At 40.1% G+C, this 21,891-nt stretch overlaps 2 protein-coding genes across 2 annotated transcripts in view; one reads left to right on the top strand and one right to left on the bottom strand.

The window, feature by feature from the left end:
* The window catches only part of LOC21386951 (uncharacterized protein At3g06530), a 19,047-nt gene extending 10,692 nt beyond the window's left edge, over window positions 1–8,355 (bottom strand). Inside the window, exons 1-17 of the mRNA XM_010110802.2 lie at window positions 8,082–8,355; window positions 7,779–7,992; window positions 7,579–7,674; window positions 7,371–7,488; window positions 7,114–7,287; window positions 5,309–5,479; window positions 4,182–4,237; window positions 4,002–4,091; window positions 3,768–3,916; window positions 3,486–3,568; window positions 3,270–3,401; window positions 3,118–3,192; window positions 2,301–2,469; window positions 2,005–2,144; window positions 1,814–1,906; window positions 1,478–1,658; window positions 59–156 (exon numbers count right to left, since the gene is read on the bottom strand). Of these exons, the coding sequence (XP_010109104.1) occupies window positions 59–156; window positions 1,478–1,658; window positions 1,814–1,906; window positions 2,005–2,144; window positions 2,301–2,469; window positions 3,118–3,192; window positions 3,270–3,401; window positions 3,486–3,568; window positions 3,768–3,916; window positions 4,002–4,091; window positions 4,182–4,237; window positions 5,309–5,479; window positions 7,114–7,287; window positions 7,371–7,488; window positions 7,579–7,674; window positions 7,779–7,992; window positions 8,082–8,244 (2,202 nt within the window). The 5' untranslated portion in view covers window positions 8,245–8,355. The remainder of the gene's footprint in view (window positions 1–58; window positions 157–1,477; window positions 1,659–1,813; window positions 1,907–2,004; window positions 2,145–2,300; window positions 2,470–3,117; window positions 3,193–3,269; window positions 3,402–3,485; window positions 3,569–3,767; window positions 3,917–4,001; window positions 4,092–4,181; window positions 4,238–5,308; window positions 5,480–7,113; window positions 7,288–7,370; window positions 7,489–7,578; window positions 7,675–7,778; window positions 7,993–8,081) is intronic.
* A 4,760-nt stretch (window positions 8,356–13,115) lies between these two features.
* On the top strand, window positions 13,116–20,718 carry LOC112094024 (WD repeat-containing protein WRAP73). Its single transcript, XM_024173924.1, has 3 exons — window positions 13,116–13,531; window positions 19,812–20,300; window positions 20,455–20,718. The coding sequence occupies exons 1-3, from the start codon at window positions 13,415–13,417 to the stop codon at window positions 20,716–20,718; spliced, it is 870 nt and encodes a 289-aa protein (XP_024029692.1). The 5' UTR covers window positions 13,116–13,414.
* Window positions 20,719–21,891: the final 1,173 nt, after the last annotated feature.

The following is a 21,891-nucleotide window of genomic DNA, read 5'->3' as shown; positions in this document are numbered from 1 at the left end:
ACTCTTTCCAAACTGACCAGAAGACTATTTTCTAATAACCAATGGTATTCTTTCCTACCTCTTTAAACGAGGCATCACCCAAATTTTCAAATGCTTTCCATTCAGTCTTCAGTATCGGGTAGCCGGCTTCCAAGACTGATAAAATTTGACCAGATTCTGGCATACAAGGAAATTATCAAGTAGAATTAGTACTAAAAACATCACATTAAGTTCAAAGAAGGATAAGAAATCTCATAATTTCTACAATTGCAAATACGCAAACCTTCAGAGATATGCATATCAAGATACTAGATATGTAGATCAAATGAAAATTAACCTCCCAAGTTCCACCCTAGAAAGATAAGTCCTCTTTCACATATTAACCTCTTATAAAACTGAAATACATCCCAAAAAAAACGTAAATCTCACCAGAAAAAAGTTCCATGATTTTCAGGGACTAACTACCAAAAGAACAATCCAATCTTAAACATATTATTTTGTGAGACTATCAACAGAATTAATCCCACGTGACATTCTTACTCATATTACTTCTTAACCTCTAAAAAAAGGTTAAAAATCCCTAACGATAGATTTAAAAGGATTCAACTCGTTCACAGACAACAAAAACAGAACCGTTTGGGATCTTTAAAAAGGAAATTTCAACTTTAGCAACCTACAGTCCAAAGCTTTTTCTGTTTCCTAGAAAATTATTACATCAATATTTGTTTCTTTCAACAACTCCCACGTTATGCCAGTATTAGTTTCTTTCAACAACCTCCCTCATAACTAATTTTTCAACGTCCAAACCCAAACCCTCTAATGTCAAACTAACGACTTCCACAGCATTACTCCACTTTCCAATCAATTATAGCTGATATCATATCTCACAATCTCCTAGTTCTCTCAAGCCTTTCTAATTTTTTTCTCTGTAGGTACAACTTACAGATTTCCTTTTTATGCTGAATCTGATAGGAACTAAAGACACTTAAAGTTCATTGCAGAACCCTCCAAATTTCTCATTTACTCATTCCAACTCCACACTCTTCAAAAATCAAGTCTTGGGAAGATAGCAACTGAGTATTGCTGCAATCCTCTGAAATCTCTCCTTTTTTTTCCTTTTTTCACTCCTATACTACCCCAGCCTGATTATAATCAGTTGTGACTATCAACGTTCACCAACAGCTATAATCTTAAAATATCCAGGACAGGACTCCTATAGTCTCCTATTAACGTGCAAAAGAATGTTGATACCAGGAAGAAAAAGAAACATGGCAGAAGAAAGAGTAAGAACCGAAAAATTTCAACCAAAAAAAAAAAAGAAGAAGCAGAAACACAGAGGAAGAAAAAGGCAGTATACAAGCAACAGCCGTTAAAAATGTGACAGTATTCACAGCAAACCTAACAGGCTGAGAGTAAGAATAATGTTAAAATTTTTCTTGAATAAAAAATAAACGTATAATTGCATTTCCAATTAAAGGGGGGAAGAAGAGACACGTACTATCCTTTTGCATTAAAAATGACTGCATAAGAACCAAAAAGAAAAGTGTCTTGGATGACTCAAAGTCTTTACAAAACTCTGTAATTGAAGCAACATATTTTTCAGGGTGCTTCAAGAATCCTTCTGCCAAACAAGTAATAGTGCTCAGATTAATTGAAGATATGCTTTCTCGTTGCAGCACCTGCACTTTATTTCCCCACAATAACAAAGAATTATGATCTAACACCGTAAAAGATATCAAGCAACCATAATTAATAACTTGAAAAGGCCACAAAGAATAAGTAAGAAATACTGTAGCTAATTTCTTCAAATGAAATGAAAAAGTTGATGACTTACCATTTCTGAACAGGGGACACTAGGAAGATTCTCAAAAAACGGCCAGTTCAAATTCTTGGCTAATTCTAAAGCTTTCAAATTTAACCTCTGTGTCTGGAGCAGGTAAAATGAAGAAAAATAAAACAAAATCAGGTCACTTGTACAAGAACGGAAACTAAAGAAACTAAGGTATAGACCAAAAAGAGAACAACCTTTGGACGAATTAAAAGTAAAGGACACGTCATTGCAACAAGCATATTCAGATGATCTGTATGATCACGGGATAACAAGTCTGCTTTCTCCAGGCAACAAAGAGCAACAGCACATGCTAGACTAGTGTTCTCTGATGAACCTTCAAGCAGTAACAAAGAAAAAAACAAGACGTGGTCACGTAGGTACGTCCATATTTTGCTAGTGTTATCCATTAATAGTTTGTTCAAGAAAGCATAAGAAACATACAGAAAAAGTTGTAGAATTACTTTCATGCCAAAGCACATAACAAACTCACCTGAATAAAGAATACCAATGCATCGCTTAATCACGCTATTCAATGCTTCAAGAACATCAGTAGAATCTAGCACATCTATCAACCCATCAAGAGAAACAGCCGCCTCAACAACAGTAAGATCCTCATCATAAATCTGACGCAATATGGCATCTTGAACAGAAGAAAAACCCTGTTCCAAATGGGAAAGAAATAATTTTAACAAAGAACAAGAAACAAAGAGCGTGAAATTTTCTTCTTTTTTTATCGAGAAGCTAATATAATATGCTTAGATGTGTAGACAAATTTCAGGAGGTCTTATCATATTCCATCCATCCGAAAAAGATCAAACAAAAAGTAAAGCAAACTGGCAGAAGGACGACAACCAGCAATTCGCATGAAGACTCACAATCACCAAGAGAAGTAGACTATGAAGTGACATCCCATTTACTAAAGCAAACAATAAAAACAATGAAGCTATATCATATACTCCTGATTTTCACGGTGGGGGGAAGAAGTAGGGGGAGTTGAGCAATATACATAGATACCACAACAAACACCTAATGGCAAATTATATGAGCAGATATAGATATAAAACCTCCTTAAAAGAATAAAAAATGAAAAGAAAATGAGAGAGAAATTTTTAAGTCACGAGTATCAAACACAATGTTGCAACCCAAAAATTGCACCTTCTAGCCAAAAGCAAGAATTAATCACCACAGGAAGTTGTCAACCAACCACCAGCATTAGTTAAGCAAAAAAGTAGTAAGCCCTGCAATATCACCACTCTAAAAAACAAGAAAGACACCAACAAACAATAAAGGACACCACTGAATACAACCTGTGGATCAGTAGCCTTCGTCTCCAGGATACTAGTCATGTTTAAGCCAGATAGCACAGCACACCGCACATCAGCCTAAAACACAATAACATGTTAGTAGAAAAAGAATGCCCAGATGAGAAATGTAAAAAATATTTCTATAACTGTAATACCTTTGGGTGATGCAATGCAAACCAAAGTTTCGAATGAGAGAGAGTCAATTGTGACATATCTGAATTTCCATCCAATATCTTGCACAAAATCTCATATACTGAGTCCCCCTTCTTAGATTGGACCTTTTTTTCCTGTCGAAGTAAGAGATGTAGAAAGACATAAGCATTCAAAGCAAGAAAGATGAGAGAGGAAAAGAGACTAGACTGGACACGTACTTTAAGGAATTTTTTAACAGCTCCTTGTAGTTCAGATGGATAAAGCTTATTGAGAACAGATAAAATTTGCTTCAGCCAGTGACCTATTTAACAGAAAGACCGTCTTAGTGGACAAGAAACATATAGCAAGAAATTCTAGAACCACGTGTTAAGAAAAGCAGTGACATTCTAAAGAGCATTCAAGAAATTAAAATAAAATAAATATTAAAGAAATAAATAAAAATGGACGCATCCGTGACATAAAAACGACAATAAAAAAAATACCATTCCCTAACGCAGTACCTGATGGAGATGATGATGAATTGCTCATTTTCTGTGAATTTCTCAAGCAATAAGATAGGGCCTTAGCGACCACCTGGTGTACAAAATCCTTTATAGGAACTACCTCCAATATTGAAATCAAGAAAGACTGACATGATTCATCAGAAAAACTGCAAACGAAAAAATAATCAGTTTGAAGCCATGAAAAGAAGATATATTCACAGTGATAATCTAAAAGAACAATCTCTTTCTCACCTGTGATCAACCAGAGAATCCAGAAGCACATAGAGGAACTTATCTATATTGAACTCTTTGAACAGTTCCAAAAGAATCCCGGCTAAATCCCTTCAGATTAAAATATAAAATAAACCTAATAAGTAACCAAAAAAAAATAATGCGAAACAGTTTAAATACACCAAGGGCAACAAAGAATACCGGAATTCCATCAGAGTCTCCAAAGCCTTCTGTGGGAACACATCAACAGATTGCAACTGAAGGTTTTGTGCAAACAGTTAGTAGCAGAAAAATTAAGAGAACAGATAAATAAATATGCACAAGAATATCAGTACATGCCAAATAATGAAAACCAAACCGACCTATGCAGTAACTGTCACGTCAGATTCCCGGACACTGAGCATCTAAAACAACCACACCGCTCCTAAAAACCAACTACTCGTATTGCAAAAGAATAAATGGTGCGACAGAGATGACATCTCCCACCCTCGAATAATAACACTTGTAATGAAAAGGCAAATATAAAGCCGGAGATAAAAAGTTTTATCTAATGCTTATTATATACCATAGTCAGTCATATGCCAAGTTGTAGTTCAAATCACATCTTAGACGATCAAATCCATCTTCAGTACATCCAAAACTCTATCCAAGGTATTTTTCTTTTTCCTCTTGCCTCTTCTTTGCTTCATTAACTTCAATAAACTAAATCTTCTGTCTAGTGTACTCTTTGTCTCATTATATAAGAGAGCAAGAACTTCAAGGCAATATGGGAAAAAGGAATCTTACACGAGCAGTGATAACGCACATTAGAAGTCTTTTTATTTCAAGCTAAAGAATTACATGCATCAACTAGATTCAGCAATGTGTTTCCAATATTATTGACATTTAACAGTGTAAATTTTGTAGAGAGAACCTTTTTACTCTCTTATTCATTAATGATTAAAAACATTACAGATTAAATAGGCTGAAGATAGAATCTCAACCTTCCTAAAAGATAGGAACTACCCTAACAAATGATAAACCCGAATCCTAGAAGAACTTATCTATAATGATAAACCCTAATCTTCCGCTTTTATTCAAATACAAAAAAAATACTAACTACCAAATCCTTATCTTATCGACAAACAGCAACAATGCATTATCAACAATAAGCATGCAACCGGTGAATAGTGGAAATGGCAAGAGAAAGCATTCAACTGTATTTTTGTTTTTTTCTAGATGCGTAACTGGGGTAAAAACTGCAGATTAAGAGAATCTCAAATGAAACACCAAGAACAAAACTAGAGAGAACAAGAAAAAGTATAAAAAATAACGGAACAAGGCAATACCTGAATGAGGTTGATCATAGTCATAAGTGACAACCGAAGCCACTGAAGATCAATTGATTCTTTTGCATCATCACGAGCAATTTCAGCAATTGACCGAATCAAAGTATTGACAAGTTTGGGAGACAATGCAACTTTACTTGATAGTAAACCAACCATCATCATAGCACCGGCCTGCAAAAAATATATTTCAGGTTTCAATATTACTGTTATTACAAACAAATCATGCATTTTACACCTAAGCCGACACCAAAGAAAAGATATTTCGTAAAAATTTACTGAAAGAATCAGGTCATTTCAAGAATGACCAAAAGAACACAACACTTAGAATATGTGAACCTAAAACACAAACAGACTAGCAAATGCAAGTTTGATGTTTTAAATGTTACAAAAATCGCAGCATGTTGTATCTTTTTTGCTTTATCAAATAACTCCTACAAAACCTGCTTCACTCACAAGATGACAAAACCAGAACATCTATTGTTCAAACATCAGTCACAATTTAGCAATTAAAAGCATATCGAAAAGACAGACAGAAAAGCAAGATATACACAGAGCATCCAATTCAGTGTTACTAAAACTGAATCATACTTTGGTTGTCATTTTGCCGATTCAAAAGCAGAAGTACTCCAAAAGAGTTGCGCGCATTCAGTACAAAGTAATAGAAATGCAAATAAAAGATAGAACAAAAACTAATCACTAACAGTAAAACAATATCCATTGATTGATTCCACATACAACAACTTTAATTAATACAACAAGAGAACTCACATTTAAATATTCTGGAGTAAATTTTGATCCTATTCATGGGGATTCCGTAAAAATTCCACTCCAAAAAGAGAAAGTTTAAAACAATTGGGATCTTTCGGAGATTGGATGCAATTACTAATTCATGATTTGGCATGTACATAATGTAAACTTCATTCTCGATTCTACAAGAACTTTTATGAAAGCCTTTCATTTGCTTCTCTTCGATGGGAGTTTTATTTTCCCAGAATGTATCCTAATTTTTCGTCTAACTCTTCTTCTGATGATCGATTCAACCTCTGATCCAAAAGATATACCTTGGTCATATTTCATCTCGTTAACAAGTTTAGAAAAACTTATAATGGCCCTATTGTTCCAATGGAGGGAAGATCCAATGAATCTATGATTAGCTTTTTGGGAAATTTCCAAACCAACAATTTCAACGAAATCTTTCAATTTCTTATTTTACTATGTTAAACTTTATGTACTCCTCTATCCGTAGCGTACATGGAATATACAAAAATGGCTATAACAGAGATTATGTTAATTGTATTAACAGCTACTCTAGCAAGAATGTTTTTATGCAGTGCTAACAATTTGATAACTATTTTTGTAGCTCCAGAATGTTTCAGGCCCCGCTCACTTCACAATTCAAATCACAACTCAAACTTTTTGTTACATTTTTTCTCTCACAAAAATTTAAATTCAACTTTTTTACTACAATGTTTTCTCTTACATAAATTCACTTTTCAACTCAAGTTCTCAACTCGAACCCGTAAAACGAATGGGCCCTTATTTTATGCTCCGACCTATTATCTGGATATACCAAGAAAGATGTACGGTCTAATGAGGCTACTACGAATAAAACAGTACGGCATTCAACTGAAAATATGTACGGTCTAATGGTCTTTTATGCCATTAGCATGACAAACAAATTATTCAATAATGCATCCTTAACCTAAAAGCTACTAAAATACCCAAAACGTCATATGCAACACGTAAAAATCGTTGAATGCATCAGACTGAGTCGTTACGGACAATAAAGAGGCCTTAAACCTTACCTTGTGATCTGGACCACCTTTTGCATCGGACTGAAGTCCAGAATTAACAAATGGAAGAATCCTAGTGACAACATCATTGTCCACAGATATAACAGAACCCAACGCCTCGACAACAACTGCTGTGCAAAAGCTGATCATGGGCCTTGAGGGATGAAACTTCTTTGACGGTGACGCCTGTGGCAAAACGAGACATCTATAGCGATCCACGACAATAAGATGTCGAATTAACAACAGATTAAATGGTGTAAAATACTCACATAATTGCAAAGAACCTCCAGAACTCCCTTATCCCTTATACATTGCTGTACTATAACCTTTCTAGGTGGGGGTGCACCAGAGACTTTTACACCATGCAAAAATTTCCATTTACTATTTCTACAATATCAGGAACCCAAAAAACAAAGTCAAGACTAATTAACATCACAAAACTTCTATATGAAATCAAAGAATACTAAATTTGCGGACCCTGCATCGATAAGTTGAACTATTCGAACAAAAATGTGGGTGTCATGGTATGGCAGAGAACACAAAATCAGTTCCTCAAAGTTGTGGACATGAATCCTGAAATTCCAAGAAAGACCACAGCAAAAGTTAAATACAAATAAATAAATAAATAATGGTGTTTAATTAATGGTAGAGTGAGGAAATTTATATGAACAGCTTACTTGTATCTTCGTATCAAGTACTCGAGCGTCTTGATTGAGGAAGGAAGCTGGAAATACGACGAAAGCAAACGCAAGTACGAAGAAATCGTCGCATTTATGCGATTATTTTCCACTATTCCCATCAACTCTCTATCCATTTCCTTACTTTTATGGCTAAACAAGTCATTATTATAGTTCCTAAAGCGCTCGTCCATGCTTATAAGAACTTCCAGACCTGAAAAACAAAAGAAAATATTCTAAAATGCAAATTCCACTGGATTTTCTCGGGAAACAAACGGAAAGGGAGGAAATGAAATGTCCGACCTTGCAGGGCGATGGAGAGAATGGTGTCGGTATCGATGTCAGCGGCTTCTTTGGGGTCGAAGAGAATGGAAGGGCGAGTGAAGGGCCTCTTGAGCGGCGGCTCGGAGTCGGCTTGTACGAAGGATTTGATGGCTTGTAGCTGCGCGGCAATCGTGGTCGCCATGGCTGTAGCTGGAGGAGAGAAACCTAATCGGAGAATCAATGGAGGTTTTTGGGAGCTCAACGTCCTGGAACTCTCTCTACTCTAACGGCCGACTTTGGGAGGGGTTTAGGGTTTATTTGATCGTTTTGTCATTTCCTTTTTTTTTTTTTGGTTTATTTTTTTTTTTATTAATTTCAGAGTTTTAAAAATTTTTATTTCTTCTACACTAGGTGGCGGCGTGGCCGTGCGGGTTACCAGGCTACCAGGAGGGAGACTTGGTGCCTAATAATAAACATGTGCAGGTCACGTGTTTAGAAGTATTTAGGGTTTATTCGGTTGCTGCAACTCACTCGAAAAAGGCTCACTCGAGGGATTTTTTGCCCAAGTTTGTGTTTGGTATTGCTGGTCTCGAAACAAAACTCGAAAATTAATTTGAGTTGCCTACCCTTTCTTGAGTTCTGTCTATTCTCTACTACTCGAGCTTATTTCTTTTTATTTCTACTGCAGATTCCTGTTACAGATTTCAAAAGACCTCAACCTAGGCTATGACACGAACCAGCGTTGGTCTTCGAACGACAACATGGCAATCTGCTTGGCGATGACAAACGGACGGCGACGGCAGCGACGAGCGGCGAGGGGAGAGCGATGAGTGGCAAGCGCCAAAGATCGACAGAGCGTGGGGTAGTGGTGGTCCGGCGCGGAGATTGACGGAGTTCCAAAGAGGGTGGTCGATGCACAAACTGTGGGGTTTGGTCTAGGTTGCGTCGAGGGGAGAACGATGAGTGGTAAGCGGCAAAGATCGACAGAGTGTGGGGTAGTGCTATAGTGGTGGTTCGGCGCAGAGATTGATAGAGTCCCGAAGAGGGTGGTCAATGCACAAACTGTGGGGTTTGGTCTAGGTTTGGCTGTGAATTGTGTACGGTAGCGCAAGAATAAAATTGATTTGCAGAAGCTTATGTTTATGATTAGTTTTGGTTTTGCTGATACGCTAATTTGTTGTTTTGGCGTTTGCTTTTCTGATGCTTGTTTGTTTCTCAAGAAAGAAGAGGAAAGACGAGCTTGGTGGGCTTGGGGGGCTTTCCGTGAATTGAACAAGGGGGATATGTTGCCAAAGGAGGTGATCTCTAGGAGCCAAGATGCAAACAATAGGTTGGTTTTCTTTGAGGGGTGTCACTATGCGTTTGATTTGGAGGATTTGTTGGAATGGAATTGATTTGCAGAGGCTTATGTCTATGATTAGTTTGGGTTTTGCTAATTTGCTGATTTGTTAATTTGTTGTTTTGCTTTGGTTTGGATTTTCTTTGCTCTTTTGCTATTTTGTTTTGCTTTGCTTTGCTGTGAATGAAAGGAAAAAAAATAATAAATTCAAAAAAGGAAAAAAAATCTCCCATCTATTCACAACTCAAGTCCTAATATAAACAAACATAAATTCAAATAGATTCTCATCTCAAATCATAACTCAAATGTACATAATCAAACACAAGTTCAAGTTATAACTCAAACTCAACTTAAGAACTACACTCAAGTCACCCTGACTTAAAAATGCAACTGAACAAGTCCTAAATTAAGTAAATAATAGATTTTAAAACTATTTGGAGTAAAAAATAGTTTAAGTCGTAAATGAATGTAAATGATTCATTTATGATTGGTAAAAATAACTTACGTGGTAAAAAAATCTTTATTTACATAAAAAATTCTTTTTACCATTAGTAAAAAAATAAAATTTATGTGAAAAAAAATATTTTTACTAGTTGTAAATGAACTGTTTATGCAGTAAATGATTCATTTATCACGTAAACTACTATTTAATTTTTATAGTTTTAAAATCCACTGTTTATTTAATTTAATTTCAAAAATCTACTACCTACTACATTCTCTTTTGGATTAATCTTTAAGGTCATTCATAGTTTACCCATTGAATTTCAAAAATTCTTACTTTGGCACCTTTTTTTTATTTTTTTTTAATACTAGTTGAAGCTACGTGCTATCCACATGAGGCGAATTTTGTAAGTTTCATCATTGTATTAAATTTTGATTATTGTGTTATTAATTATATTTTTTGTCTAATAATAGAGATCTTAGTTAGTTGTTGGTTAAGAATAACTTTTAAAATAATAAGGATTGCACAACAAAAAACTAAATAAAAATTCTTTTGAAAACTATATTTCAATAGGAACATGAGGGTGAAAAAATAATTTAATAAAAGTGCAACAACAAAAAAAACTACACTGTAGAGAATCTTTTAAAAAATGAAAATGAGTAAGAATGTGTATTAAGAAAAAATGATATATTAAATGAGGGCGAGAAATAAAACAAAAATAAAGAATTAAAGAAGTAAATAAAAAAAGAAATGAGGATAAAAAAAAGGGAAAAATACATAGAAACTAGTTAAAACAATTTGAAAAGTAGTAAAAAACGAAAAACACAATAAAATGACGCATAAAAACTAGTCAATAAAAAAACACTTGAGTTTCGTTTTTTTATTAGTTTTAAGAAAATAAGGGTACGTTTGTTTCACAATTTAAGTTAAGAACTTGAGTTGTGTATGTGAAAGATAAAGGTGAAAGTTCAGGCCACTCGACTCAACTTGAGCTTAACGGCCTCAATAGGAATTTTAGCCCACATTGGGCCAGCCCATTAAGCCATACAAGCCTAAAGTTGGGTGGATGGTCTAAAATTTAAAACGTTTTTTTAAGAAAAGAAATTAAAAAAGATATGTTCGGTTCAGGTCAGACAGAATAAGGTTTCGAGCTTGAAAACTAGGCCCGGCCCAAACACTTAAGCGGACCAGGACTGGACCAACAGTGTCAGGCCTCAGTCCAACCTATTATGGCCCAAACTTCAACTCTTGACAGTGCTAAGAGCTTCCCTACCTTTTTGGATGGTCCAGAGGTAACTTAAGGCCCGTTTAGTTCGTTGATTCGAGTTTTTAATTCGAGTTGAAATGTGATTTTATGTGAGAGCTTTTTACTGTAGCAAAAAAGTTAGATGTGATTATTTGTGAGAGCTTTTTACTGTAGCTAAACTTGAATCAGCGAAATGAACGGGGCCTTAGTTTTCCCATATAACTGATATATTATCTTGCAATGCCTTGGTCGTGGGAAACAAAGTTGGAATTGGTGTGGTCTGGCGGAATGCTAATGGGAATATCATTCATGAATGGAGGCAGTCTTGCATTGTGTCACATGTTTTAGAGGCTGAGCTTATGGCTTGTTTGCTGGCCATTCAACTTTCCTCCAGCATCAGCGGCCCGGTTCTGGTGGAGAGTGACTCTAAGATCTGCATGGGATACACTATCTTCGAGATTGTCCCTATTGATTGGAGAGTGACCCTGACGTTCCATTGTGTTCTGAATGTTTTTTCGTTGGATTCCTAGGATTGAGAATGTGTTAGCTAATGTAATGGCTCGAAAGGCCTTTGCGGTGCTTTGATGTTTCTTTGGCGGTTGTAGAGGATATGGACTTGTTAGGGTTCTCCTCCTTTTTTTAATGCAAAAAAAATTTTATTAATTAATAAACCATGACGCTTATCGAGAACTCAATATAAAAAACTTGATACAATAAGAAGGGATCTAATATTTGATAATGAACACAATTTTGAGCACTTCTATTGGCTCGTTTAATTCTTTCTTTACAGTTGCCTCTCTCGGAAGGGCTGTAGCAAACTCTCTGTAAAGACCGATCTCTAAAAGTCAGTATTCTTTACGATCAAGCTCTTCAAAGCAAGTGATTTGGCTAAAGATATATAGAAGATAAAAAACGACACAAAACCCACACAAGATTATAGCTTGGTGGTGGAACACAATAAAAATCAACAAAAACAACCAAAACCACATAAATCTAGCGATTTGTGGGGAGAAAATAAACACCAGCACTAACATAATGTCTGCCTTTATTTTATGAATAACTAAAAAAATAGAAGAAAATACTAACACGGACTTCATTACCGTGTAGATCATCCGACGTAGAGCGCCTAGTTGTATTTTTGTTAATAGAGAGGTTTTCTTAGCCATATATATGTGTGTTTTAAAGGACTTATATATTTCATCCTCTTTATGTATATATTTGAAGGGTTTATTTATTCTAGCGAAAAAAGGGACTTATTTATTTAGTTTTTAATAAATTGTGCTCGCTTAACTAATTATAAGTTCAACCAAAAAAAAAAAAAAAACGCCTCATCAATGAGAAAAAACAGCCTTGCTAATGATAGTTTTTTCCTACTTCCAAAATTAATTTATTAAAGTTAAAAAATTGAGAGATTAAAATTAATTTATCAAAGTTAAAAAATTTAAAATTAAGATCTCATTCGTTTTACAGATTTAAAATTTTAATTTGAGATATAATATTTTATTAAGAATGTTTAATTTTAAAAATTAAAAAATAAAAATTTAAATCAGTAAAATAAATAAGATCAATCCAATTAATTTGGAAATAACGACAAGATTATTAGTAATCACTGCCTCTCTTGCTAAAGTTCATATCCATATCGAAAGTATTTGAATAAAAACATAAGAATATGTATACTGTACACCTTATTTTATTATGTTATTTCCTTGGGATTGTAGTTCAATTGGTCAGAGCACCGCCCTGTCAAGGCGGAAGCTGCGGGTTCGAGCCCCGTCAGTCCCGATGGATCCAAATCCAATAAAAAAATACAGCAATTCATCTTCCATTTTTCTGTTCTGTGAAAGAAAATACAAAGAGTAGAATTTCATTGCCAACAGGATCCAATTATAGTTACTTTAATTAATCTAAAAGGGTATAATAAAGAAAATTTTCATGAATATTTCGGCTTAAAAAATCCGAACAGAACCCAGTTCTCTATTTTTTAAAGCCAAAGAAATGGGAGTCGGATGTCTTTTCAAAACATTCAAAAGCACAACAATCTCTCTCTCTCTCTCACTCTTCAGTTTTACTCTCGCATCCCACTCTTCCTCTCATAATTTAAACTACAGTGAACATCTGAAAATCCAAAAGCTTTTTTTTTTTTACCACCGTCCCCAATCTCCCATTGGCTCTCTCTCACGCTCGCAGATCTCGCCTCAACACTCAACAACTTCTCCTCGGCCATTCATGGTGTCCCATAAGCTCTCCCAAAAACCCACTCCGAATTTTCGAAACTCGCCACACTTCTCCGCCTGAGGCTTCCATGACTCGGAATTCTCTGCCTCCGTGACCTTTCTCCTCTGCCAATGGAGTTCACCGAGCCCTACAAGCAGACCGGCCCTTGCTGTTTCTCTCCCGACGCGCGCTTGATCGCCGTCGCCGTCGATTACCGCCTCGTGATTCGCGACACCGTCTCTTTCAAGGTCATTTCGATCGATCGATCGAACCTTCTTCTTTCCGTTTCCAAGTTACCACCTGTTTTCTTTTCGTTAAATTACTTCGTGTTTGGTTGCCGAGAAAGTGCCGGGAGAGAAAAGTAGTTAAGATCCATGCTATTGATTGTGTGATTACCTTTATTTTTCCCCCACTCTCCCTCTTAGAAATCAAATGTTGGAGAATTGAGGCGCCATAATGAATTTTATACCTGTGTAGTTGGGTTTCATCAAATCTTAGTGGCTGATTATCGATGTCGCGCAATGTGAGCTTAATCTGTAGCAATACGCTAACTGACATTGTGATTCACATTGTGATTCTGTGATGTGAAGCATGAGACATTTAAGTACTCTGCTTGGTTGCTAGGAAAATTGGATATAATTTTGTTAGACCTCCAGCCCTCAGGTTTGTTTACGCTAGAAGAAAGAAGAAGAATGAGCAAGGGCAGGTTGGGAATTTGGTTACCCCAGGGCCAGGGCAAGTGGTGAGGGGTGTTCGTTAGGATACGGTTACGGGGTATTGTGTAAGGGATGAGTATTGGGAAAAGAGTTAGTTACGGGGAATTAGAATAAATAGCCAAAGGCTGCTTAGTAGAGGGCATCGAGAATTTAGAAAAGAATTGAGTTTGTGGAGGTCTGGAGGAGTCCTCGAACTCTCCTCCATCCCTCTTTCCAGTTTTGTTGTTTTTTTGCATTGTGCTTCCTTGTTGATTCAATAAAAGGAACCGGACCACTTTTCTAGTTATTACTCCATAATTCTCGTTAATTCTGTAGTTCACTGCCTTTATTTGCCTCAAAAGAGAGGAATCCTAACCGTTTGGTATCAAAGCGACGATCCATGGCGAACCATCAGATCGATTCACGCTGCTGGAGAGAAGATTGAACGGATTCCAGGATTCCTTGCAGTCCTTTGGGGACATGGTGAGCCCAGTATCACGACTTCAAGGAGACGTGGTTTCCATGGGAACACGACTCGGGGAAGTCCAGGGCGAGGTAGCCTCGATGGGAGCCAAGATCGACGGGATCCAGGGCTCAATCGCGAGGCTGGAGGAACTCATTGTGAGGCAAGCATGCAACGACCAGTGACTGCCCAGACGGCAACGGGATGAACCTAATTCTCTAGGGCGAGGACGGAATGATCAGACTCCTCCGAGGAGAGAGGCCGTTCGGCCAGCGCGGGACGAGTTCAGTCCGCCGAGGAGGGAACCAGCAAGAGGAAGGAATGGAAATCTCCGCTATAGGTCGCCGGAGAGAGCGCAAAGTCGGGGGGAACACCGGGGAAAGAAGCTGGAACTTCCGTTGTTCCACGGGGAAGACCCACATGGGTGGGTTTTCCGGGCCGAGCGTTACTTCGCCGTCAATGACGTGGATGATGACGAAAAGGTTGTGGCCGCTTCCGTATGCATGGAAGGGCAAGCCCTGAGCTGGTATCAATGGCTTGATTCGCAGGAACCATTTGGAGATTGGTAGGAGTTACGGGCAGCCATCCTCCAGCGGTTCAGCCTGTCACGAGAGGGAGATCCCACAGAGAGACTGATGTCTCTCCGGCAAGGTGGCAGAGTACTGAGAAATGTTTGAGTCATTGGCGGCCTCTTTGCGTGGAATTCCCGAGAAGGTTTACAAGAGTGCCTTCCTTAATGGACTAAGAGAGGACATTCGAGCTGAAGTGAAAATGCACAGGCCCAATAGTTTGATTGAGACCATGGACTTAGCCCAACAAGTGGAAGACAGGTTGGAGGCGGTGGATCGGGTACAGAAGGGTCGGGCGGGTCGGAGCAACCGTGTGGAGCATTTGAGTAAACCAGGTTATAACACCAACCCTAGCTTCTCTGAGTTTCCAGAGGGCTCCCTTCGATCCCAAGCGCTGCGAGACCCCACAACAGTGCAGAAAAGCCGGGACGCACCTGGGGTGGCTGCAAGTACGGCGGCAAGCGGCGGATCAACTTTCGTCGGCTCTCGTATGAGGAGATACAACAGCAACGGGCACGTGGGTTATGCTTCAGGTGCGATGAAAAGTTCAGCCATGGGCACCGCTGCAAGCTCTGACAACTCCAAGTCCTTCTTATCACCGGGGAAGACACCGACAGAGAGGAGGACCCTCAAGAGGAGACGGTTGAAGTGGCGGCCATGCAGGTAGAAACCACCGAAGGTAACGTGGATTTGTCACTGAATTCACTCTGGGGATTCGCTTCCGCAAAGACCATGAAGCTGCAGGGAACCATCGGCGACAAGGAAGTTATCGTGCTGGTAGATAGTGGGGCTTCCCACAGTTTCATCTCTGCAGAGTTGGTGCGAATGCTAGCACTACCCTCGGATTTATCTGTACGGCATAAAATCCAAGTGGGCAATGGCATGAGTTTTCAACAGAGCGGGGTGTGCCGAGGGGTGAGGGTACTTATACAGGGGCATTGGGTTGTCGAGGACTTTTTCCCGTTTGAACTGGGCAGCGCGGAAGTCGTGTTGGGAGTTACGTGGCTAAGCACTTTAGACAAGGTACGGGCGAACTGGGCAAATTTCACCATGAAATTCCAGCAGGGGACCGAGTGGGTCCAGTGGACCAGGGATCCTTCCCTCAGCTACTCCCCAGTAAGTTTCCGTTCCTTGACTCGTTTCTGTCAAGCAAGGGAAGTGGGAGTACTCTTAGAATTGTGCTCAGTAGAGGAGGAGAAGCTATTGGAAACACAAACCCTGCCTTCGGGGTTTGATGGGATTATCCAGCAATTCCACCATGTCTTCGATACCCCAAAAGGGCTGCCACTGCGCCGGGCGAGGGATCATTGGATAATCTTGCGATAGGGTGCTACTCCTCCCAATATTCGGCCTTATAGATACCCACAGATATAGAAGGTGGAGATCGAAAAGTTAGTTTCAGACATGCTGGCTTCCGGCATCATTAGACCTAGTAGCAGCCCTTATGCCAGCCTGGTTCTTTTGGTCAAAAAGAAGGACGGGAGTTGGAGGTTTTGTGTGGATTACTGAGCTTTAAATCAGCTCACGGTCCCGGATAAATTTCCGATTCCAATCATCGACGAGCTATTAGATGAGCTACATGGAGCCACGATCTTTTCTAAATTGGACTTGAAGGCGGGGTATCACCAAATACGGGTGCGGGAGGGCAATGTAGAAAAGACAACGTTTTGCACTCACGAGGGGCATTACGAGTTTCTCGTCATGCCTTTTGGCCTCACCAACGCCCCGGCCACATTCCAGTCGTTAATGAATACGAAGGTGGAATATCTCGGCCATGTCATCTCCTCTGAGGGCGTGTCAGCCGACCCATCCAAGGTTGACGCCATGATTTCGTGGCCGACCCCTCAGAATGTTCGGGAGCTCCGCGGATTCTTAGGTCTCACCGGCTATTATAGGCGTTTTGTGCGAGGATATGGAACCATTGCCCGTCCTCTTACCGATTTGGTCAGGAAGGGGGCTTTTCTTTGGACGGACCTGGAAGACGCAACCTTTCTTCAATTGAAGACAGCCATGACGAAACTGCCAGTGTTAGTCATGCCTGACTTTACCAAGCTGTTTGTTGTGGAGACGGATGCCTCATGAAGTGGGATTTGCGCCGTCCTAATGCAAGAGGGCCGATCGGTTGCCTATTTTAGTAAGGTTCTCTCAGCCACTTCCCAGTTGACATCGGTGTATGAGCGCAAACTTCTGGCTATCGTGCAAGCTGTGCAGAAGTGGCGACACTACCTTTTGGGGCAACACTTTGTCGTGCGCTTGGACCAGCAGAGTTTGCGATTCCTCCTTGACCAGCGGGTTCTTCCACTAGAACAGTTACGCCTGGTAGCAAAATTACTTGGGTATGATTTCGAAGTGCAGTATAAATGGGGGGTGCTGCAAACAAGGCAGCAGATGCTTTGTCTCGGCGGGGAACTGCAGCGGATGCCATCCTCACGACAATATCTATTCCTCACCATTTTGACATCGAGGGGCTGAAGAACGACCAACTAGCGGACCCGGATTGTGCCATGCTCATTACTGCCGTGCAATAGGATCAGCCAATTCGGGAGGGATATGGGATTCGCCAGGGCTTGCTCTATTTTCGGGACCACGTGGTTCTGCCCCCAACTTTGGCTTGGATCACTCGTGTTTTGCATGATTTCCATGACTCGGTGGTAGGGGGCACTCGGGTTTTCTGAGGACATATAAACGAATATCAGCGGTTTTCTTTTGGAAGGGAATGAAGAAAACTATAAAGGACTGTGGACAAGTGTACGACGTGTCAACACTCGAAAAGGGAAGCATTGTCGCCCGTGGGGTTATTGCAACCGCTACCTATCCTGGTTCGGATTTGGGAGGATGTGTCTATGGATTTTATCGGTGGCCTTCCAAAGTGACGAGGGATGGACACTGTTTTGGTCATCCTCGATCACCTATCCAAATACGCGCATTTTTGTCCGTTGGCCCACCTTTACACGGCAACACAGGTGGCTGCCTTGTTTGTTCGGGAGATTGTTCGTTTGCATGGGTTTCCCTGCTCCATTGTCAGCAACCGCGATTCTATTTTTATGAGCCTTTTCTAGTGCGAGTTGTTCAAGCTCCAGGGCACTCGGCTGCCGCCTAGTACTACTTATCATCCCCTATAGGACGGCCAGACCGAAGTTACGAACCGTTGCTTGGAAACATATCTTCGATGTTTCACCTGTGACAAACCGCGGCAGTGGCTCTCCTTTTTACCTTAGACGGAGTACTGGTTTAATACTACTTATAATGCTTCCATTAAATGCTCTCATTCTCAAGTAGTGTATGTTCGAGATCCTCCCATCCTATACCGCTTTCCAGAAGGCTCGACAGCCGTCAATGAGGTCGAAGTGCAGCTCCGGCAATGCAATCACATGCTGGACATCCTTAAGGATCACCTTCTTTTGGCTCAACAACGCATGAAGCGGTTTGCCGATCGCCATTGCCGAGAAGTCGAATTCGCCCCGGGAGATTTGGTTTTATTGAAGCTGCGCCCCTATTTCATGAAGTCCTTGGCACATAGGGTCAATGAAAAGCTTAGTCCTCGTTTTTATGGGCCTTTCACCATTCTGGCTAAGGTAGGGTCGGTCACTTATCACCTCAACTTGCCCGACAGCTCCAAAATCCACCTGGTCTTCCATGTGTCACAGCTCAAAGCCTTTAAGGGACAACACTACACCGGTCTGCTCCTGCCTGAGCAGTTGACTGATGAGTTAGAGCTCTTGGTTCAACCGGCCACCATCTTGGACTCTCGATCCGTCGCCGTCGGGGGACACCAAGTGCACGAGGTTTTGGTGCAGTGGAAGGGGTTACCACCGGCAGATGCTACCTGGGAGCCACTGCCGGACTTTGACCTTGGGGACAAGGTCGAGCTTGAGAAGGGGGGTAATGTTAGACCTCCATCCCTCAGGTTTGTTTACGCTAGAAGAAAGGAAAAGAATGAGCAAGGGCAGGTTGGGAATTTGGTTACCCCAGGGCCAGGGCAAGTGGTGAGGGGTGTTCATTAGGATACGGTTATGGGGTATTGTGTAAGGGATGGGTATTGGGAAAAGAGTTAGTTACAGGGAATTAGAATAAATAGCCTAAGGCTGCTTAGTAGAGGGCATCGAGAATTTAGAAAGGAATTGAGTCTGTGGAGGTCTAGAGGAGTCCTTGAACTCTCCTCCATCCCTCTTTCCAGTTTTGTTGTTTTTTTTTTTTGCATTGTGCTTCCTTGTTGATTCAATAAAAGGAACTAGACCACTTTTTCTGGTTATTACTCCATAATTCTCGTTAATTCTGTAGTTCACTGCCTTTATTTGCCTCAAAAGAGAGGAATCCTAACAAATTTGCTAGCAATCTTCATTTTGTTTTGAAACTTAGTTGAACGCCATACATCCATTTGGGCTTGTGGAGTTGATTATTTTTTTCTTCATAAAAAATGGGAACTTTTTGTTTCAATTGGTGTAATGTCTGGGGTGCTTCCCTCTACAGAGTTGTTTTACGAGAGTTCTCTATGAAACTATGTATATTCTATGGTATTAGCAAGAGTGTAGATTTCAGTTTCACATGTAATCTTTAAATCCATGTGTTTACTCTCATACATGTAGCTAAGACACTGCATGCCCTAGTTTATGTGGAAGGAAAATAGATTAAAATAATAGCAAAGAGAAGGTTCTCGTGTGGTACACTTTATATTTTCTGATTGCGGTGTATTTTATGCTCATGGCTTTTAAACAGGGACCTTAAATTAACTGAATAGTTTATTGATAACTTTAATTATGTGAATCTAGAAAGTGAACCAACCTTATATCCTCTAATGCAGGTTGTGCAGTTATTTTCGTGCTTGGACAAGATTAGCTATATTGAATGGGCCCTAGATTCCGAATACATTCTTTGTGGTCTATATAAAAGACCAATGATACAGGCATGGTCATTGACCCAACCTGAATGGACATGTAAGATCGATGAAGGTCCTGCTGGTATTGCTTATGCTAGGTGGAGTCCAGATAGCCGTCACATACTTACCACATCAGATTTCCAACTGCGATTAACAGTTTGGTCATTGTTGAACACTGCTTGTGTACACGTGCAATGGCCAAAGCATGCTTCAAAGGGTGTTTCCTTCACCCAAGACGGAAAATTTGCTGCCGTCTGCACTAGACGTGATTGTAAGGACTATATTAATCTGCTGTCTTGTCATACATGGGAGATAATGGGTGTATTTGCTGTTGATACACTAGATTTGGCTGAGGTTCAATGGTCGCCAGATGATAGTTCAGTAGTGATTTGGGATTCACCTCTTGAGTATAAGGTAATAACACCATTTCTTTTATTGCTCTTTCCTTTTTTCGTTCTCCATGGCTTTAGGATCGGCCTTAGTTATTTACTGTTGGATGCTTTGCAAGCTATTATTGGTGGAAGCTTTAAAAGCTCAGATTTGATATGGTTTGAACTCGTCTACGCAGGTCCTAATATACTCACCAGATGGGAGGTGTCTTTTTAAGTATCACGCATATGAAAGTGGATTAGGTGTAAAAAGTGTTTCATGGTCTCCTTGTGGTCAATTTCTAGCAGTTGGCAGTTATGACCAGATGTTGCGCGTTTTGAATCATCTTACTTGGAAGACTTTTGCTGAATTTATGCACCTATCAACAGTTCGTGGTCCATGTTGTGCTGCTGTTTTTAAGGTAACTACTTGTTATCTCACATCAATAGACATAGCTAATTGATAAGGCCTTGGTGTTTGGGAACAAGTTCACGAAAGAGTAAATTCAAGAATCAAAAGAATCAAAGATGAATTAACGAAGGAACTTTATTGACAGACAAATTCTATACAAAGAGAGGCAGAACTTCGAGGGTCTGCTTCCTCCCCTTGCTTGGAATGATTCCAAGACTTTTCTACTTCCAGATTATTTCTCCCCCCCTCTCCATTCGGCTTACCTCCTCTTTTATACAATTTCCTTCCTTTCCTTTTCCCCTGCCAGCTAACCAGAAAACCTACTACTAACACTAAGAGTTCCCACTTAAGGCTAAAATAACTCTCCCACGATCAAGCCCTGCCCCTTCCTAAGTCTTTGCTCTTCCTAATGTACACTTGCCTGAGTAAAGGCTTATCAATTACACCCCCCCTCAAAAAAGTCACCTTGTCCTCAAGGTGGAAGGTTGGAAACTGGCGTTGCATATCCCCAAACAATTCCCAAGAAGACTCAAAATCCGGAAGATGGCGCCATTTGATCAACACCTCCAGAGAACCAGTAATCGGAGAGTAACGCGTATCCACAACTTGCTCCGGTTCCACCTGCAATGTTAAGTCCTCCGACAAGTTGGGAGGTAAAGATTGAGGACTATCCACCGGGCCAAGAGCCTTCTTCAAGCGCGACACATGGAATACCGGGTGAATCCGGGCATGTACGGGAAGTTGCAGCTTGTAGGCCACGGGACCAACACGAGCAAGCACCGGAAACGGTCCATAATAGCGAGGCGCGAGTTTTTCATTCACTACCTTGGCTAATGCCCGGTGACGGTACGGCTGAAGTTTCAAGTAAACCATGTCGCCGACCTCAAGAGTTATCATCCGGCGTTTCTTGTTGGCGTGGTCCCTCATGGACTGTTGGGCGCGGCCCAAATGGTCCTTCAAGTCAGCCAAAAGTGCATCGCGATCACATAATTGCCGCTCTAACTCTGAGGTAGCCGTAGATCCGACCTCAAAAGGAACCAACCGCGGAGGATCTCGACCATAGAGAGCCTTAAAAGGCGTCATGGCCGCTGAAACGTGAAAACTCGTATTGTACCAATATTCAGCCCACGGAAGGTGCGTAAACCACTGCCGAGGATGGTTGGATACAAAACAGCACAAGTAAGCCTCTAAACAGCGGTTGACAACCTCAGTTTGCCCATCCGTT

The sequence above is a fragment of the Morus notabilis genome, unplaced genomic scaffold, assembly GCF_000414095.1.
Source record: "Morus notabilis unplaced genomic scaffold, ASM41409v2 Scaffold2295, whole genome shotgun sequence".
Taxonomy (NCBI): Eukaryota; Viridiplantae; Streptophyta; class Magnoliopsida; order Rosales; family Moraceae; genus Morus; species Morus notabilis.
This window is presented reverse-complemented; position numbering and strand designations above follow the sequence as displayed.

What these genes read in the sequence shown, in the direction of transcription:
- LOC112094024 (XM_024173924.1), top strand. Translation starts at nt 13,415, where the DNA reads ATGGAGTTCACCGAGCCCTACAAGCAGACCGGCCCTTGCTGTTTCTCT. An exon ending in GCGACACCGTCTCTTTCAAG is followed by an intron (nt 13,532 to 19,811) that starts GTCATTTCGATC and finishes CCTCTAATGCAG; the next exon opens with GTTGTGCAGTTATTTTCGTG. An exon ending in ATTCACCTCTTGAGTATAAG is followed by an intron (nt 20,301 to 20,454) that starts GTAATAACACCA and finishes TCGTCTACGCAG; the next exon opens with GTCCTAATATACTCACCAGA.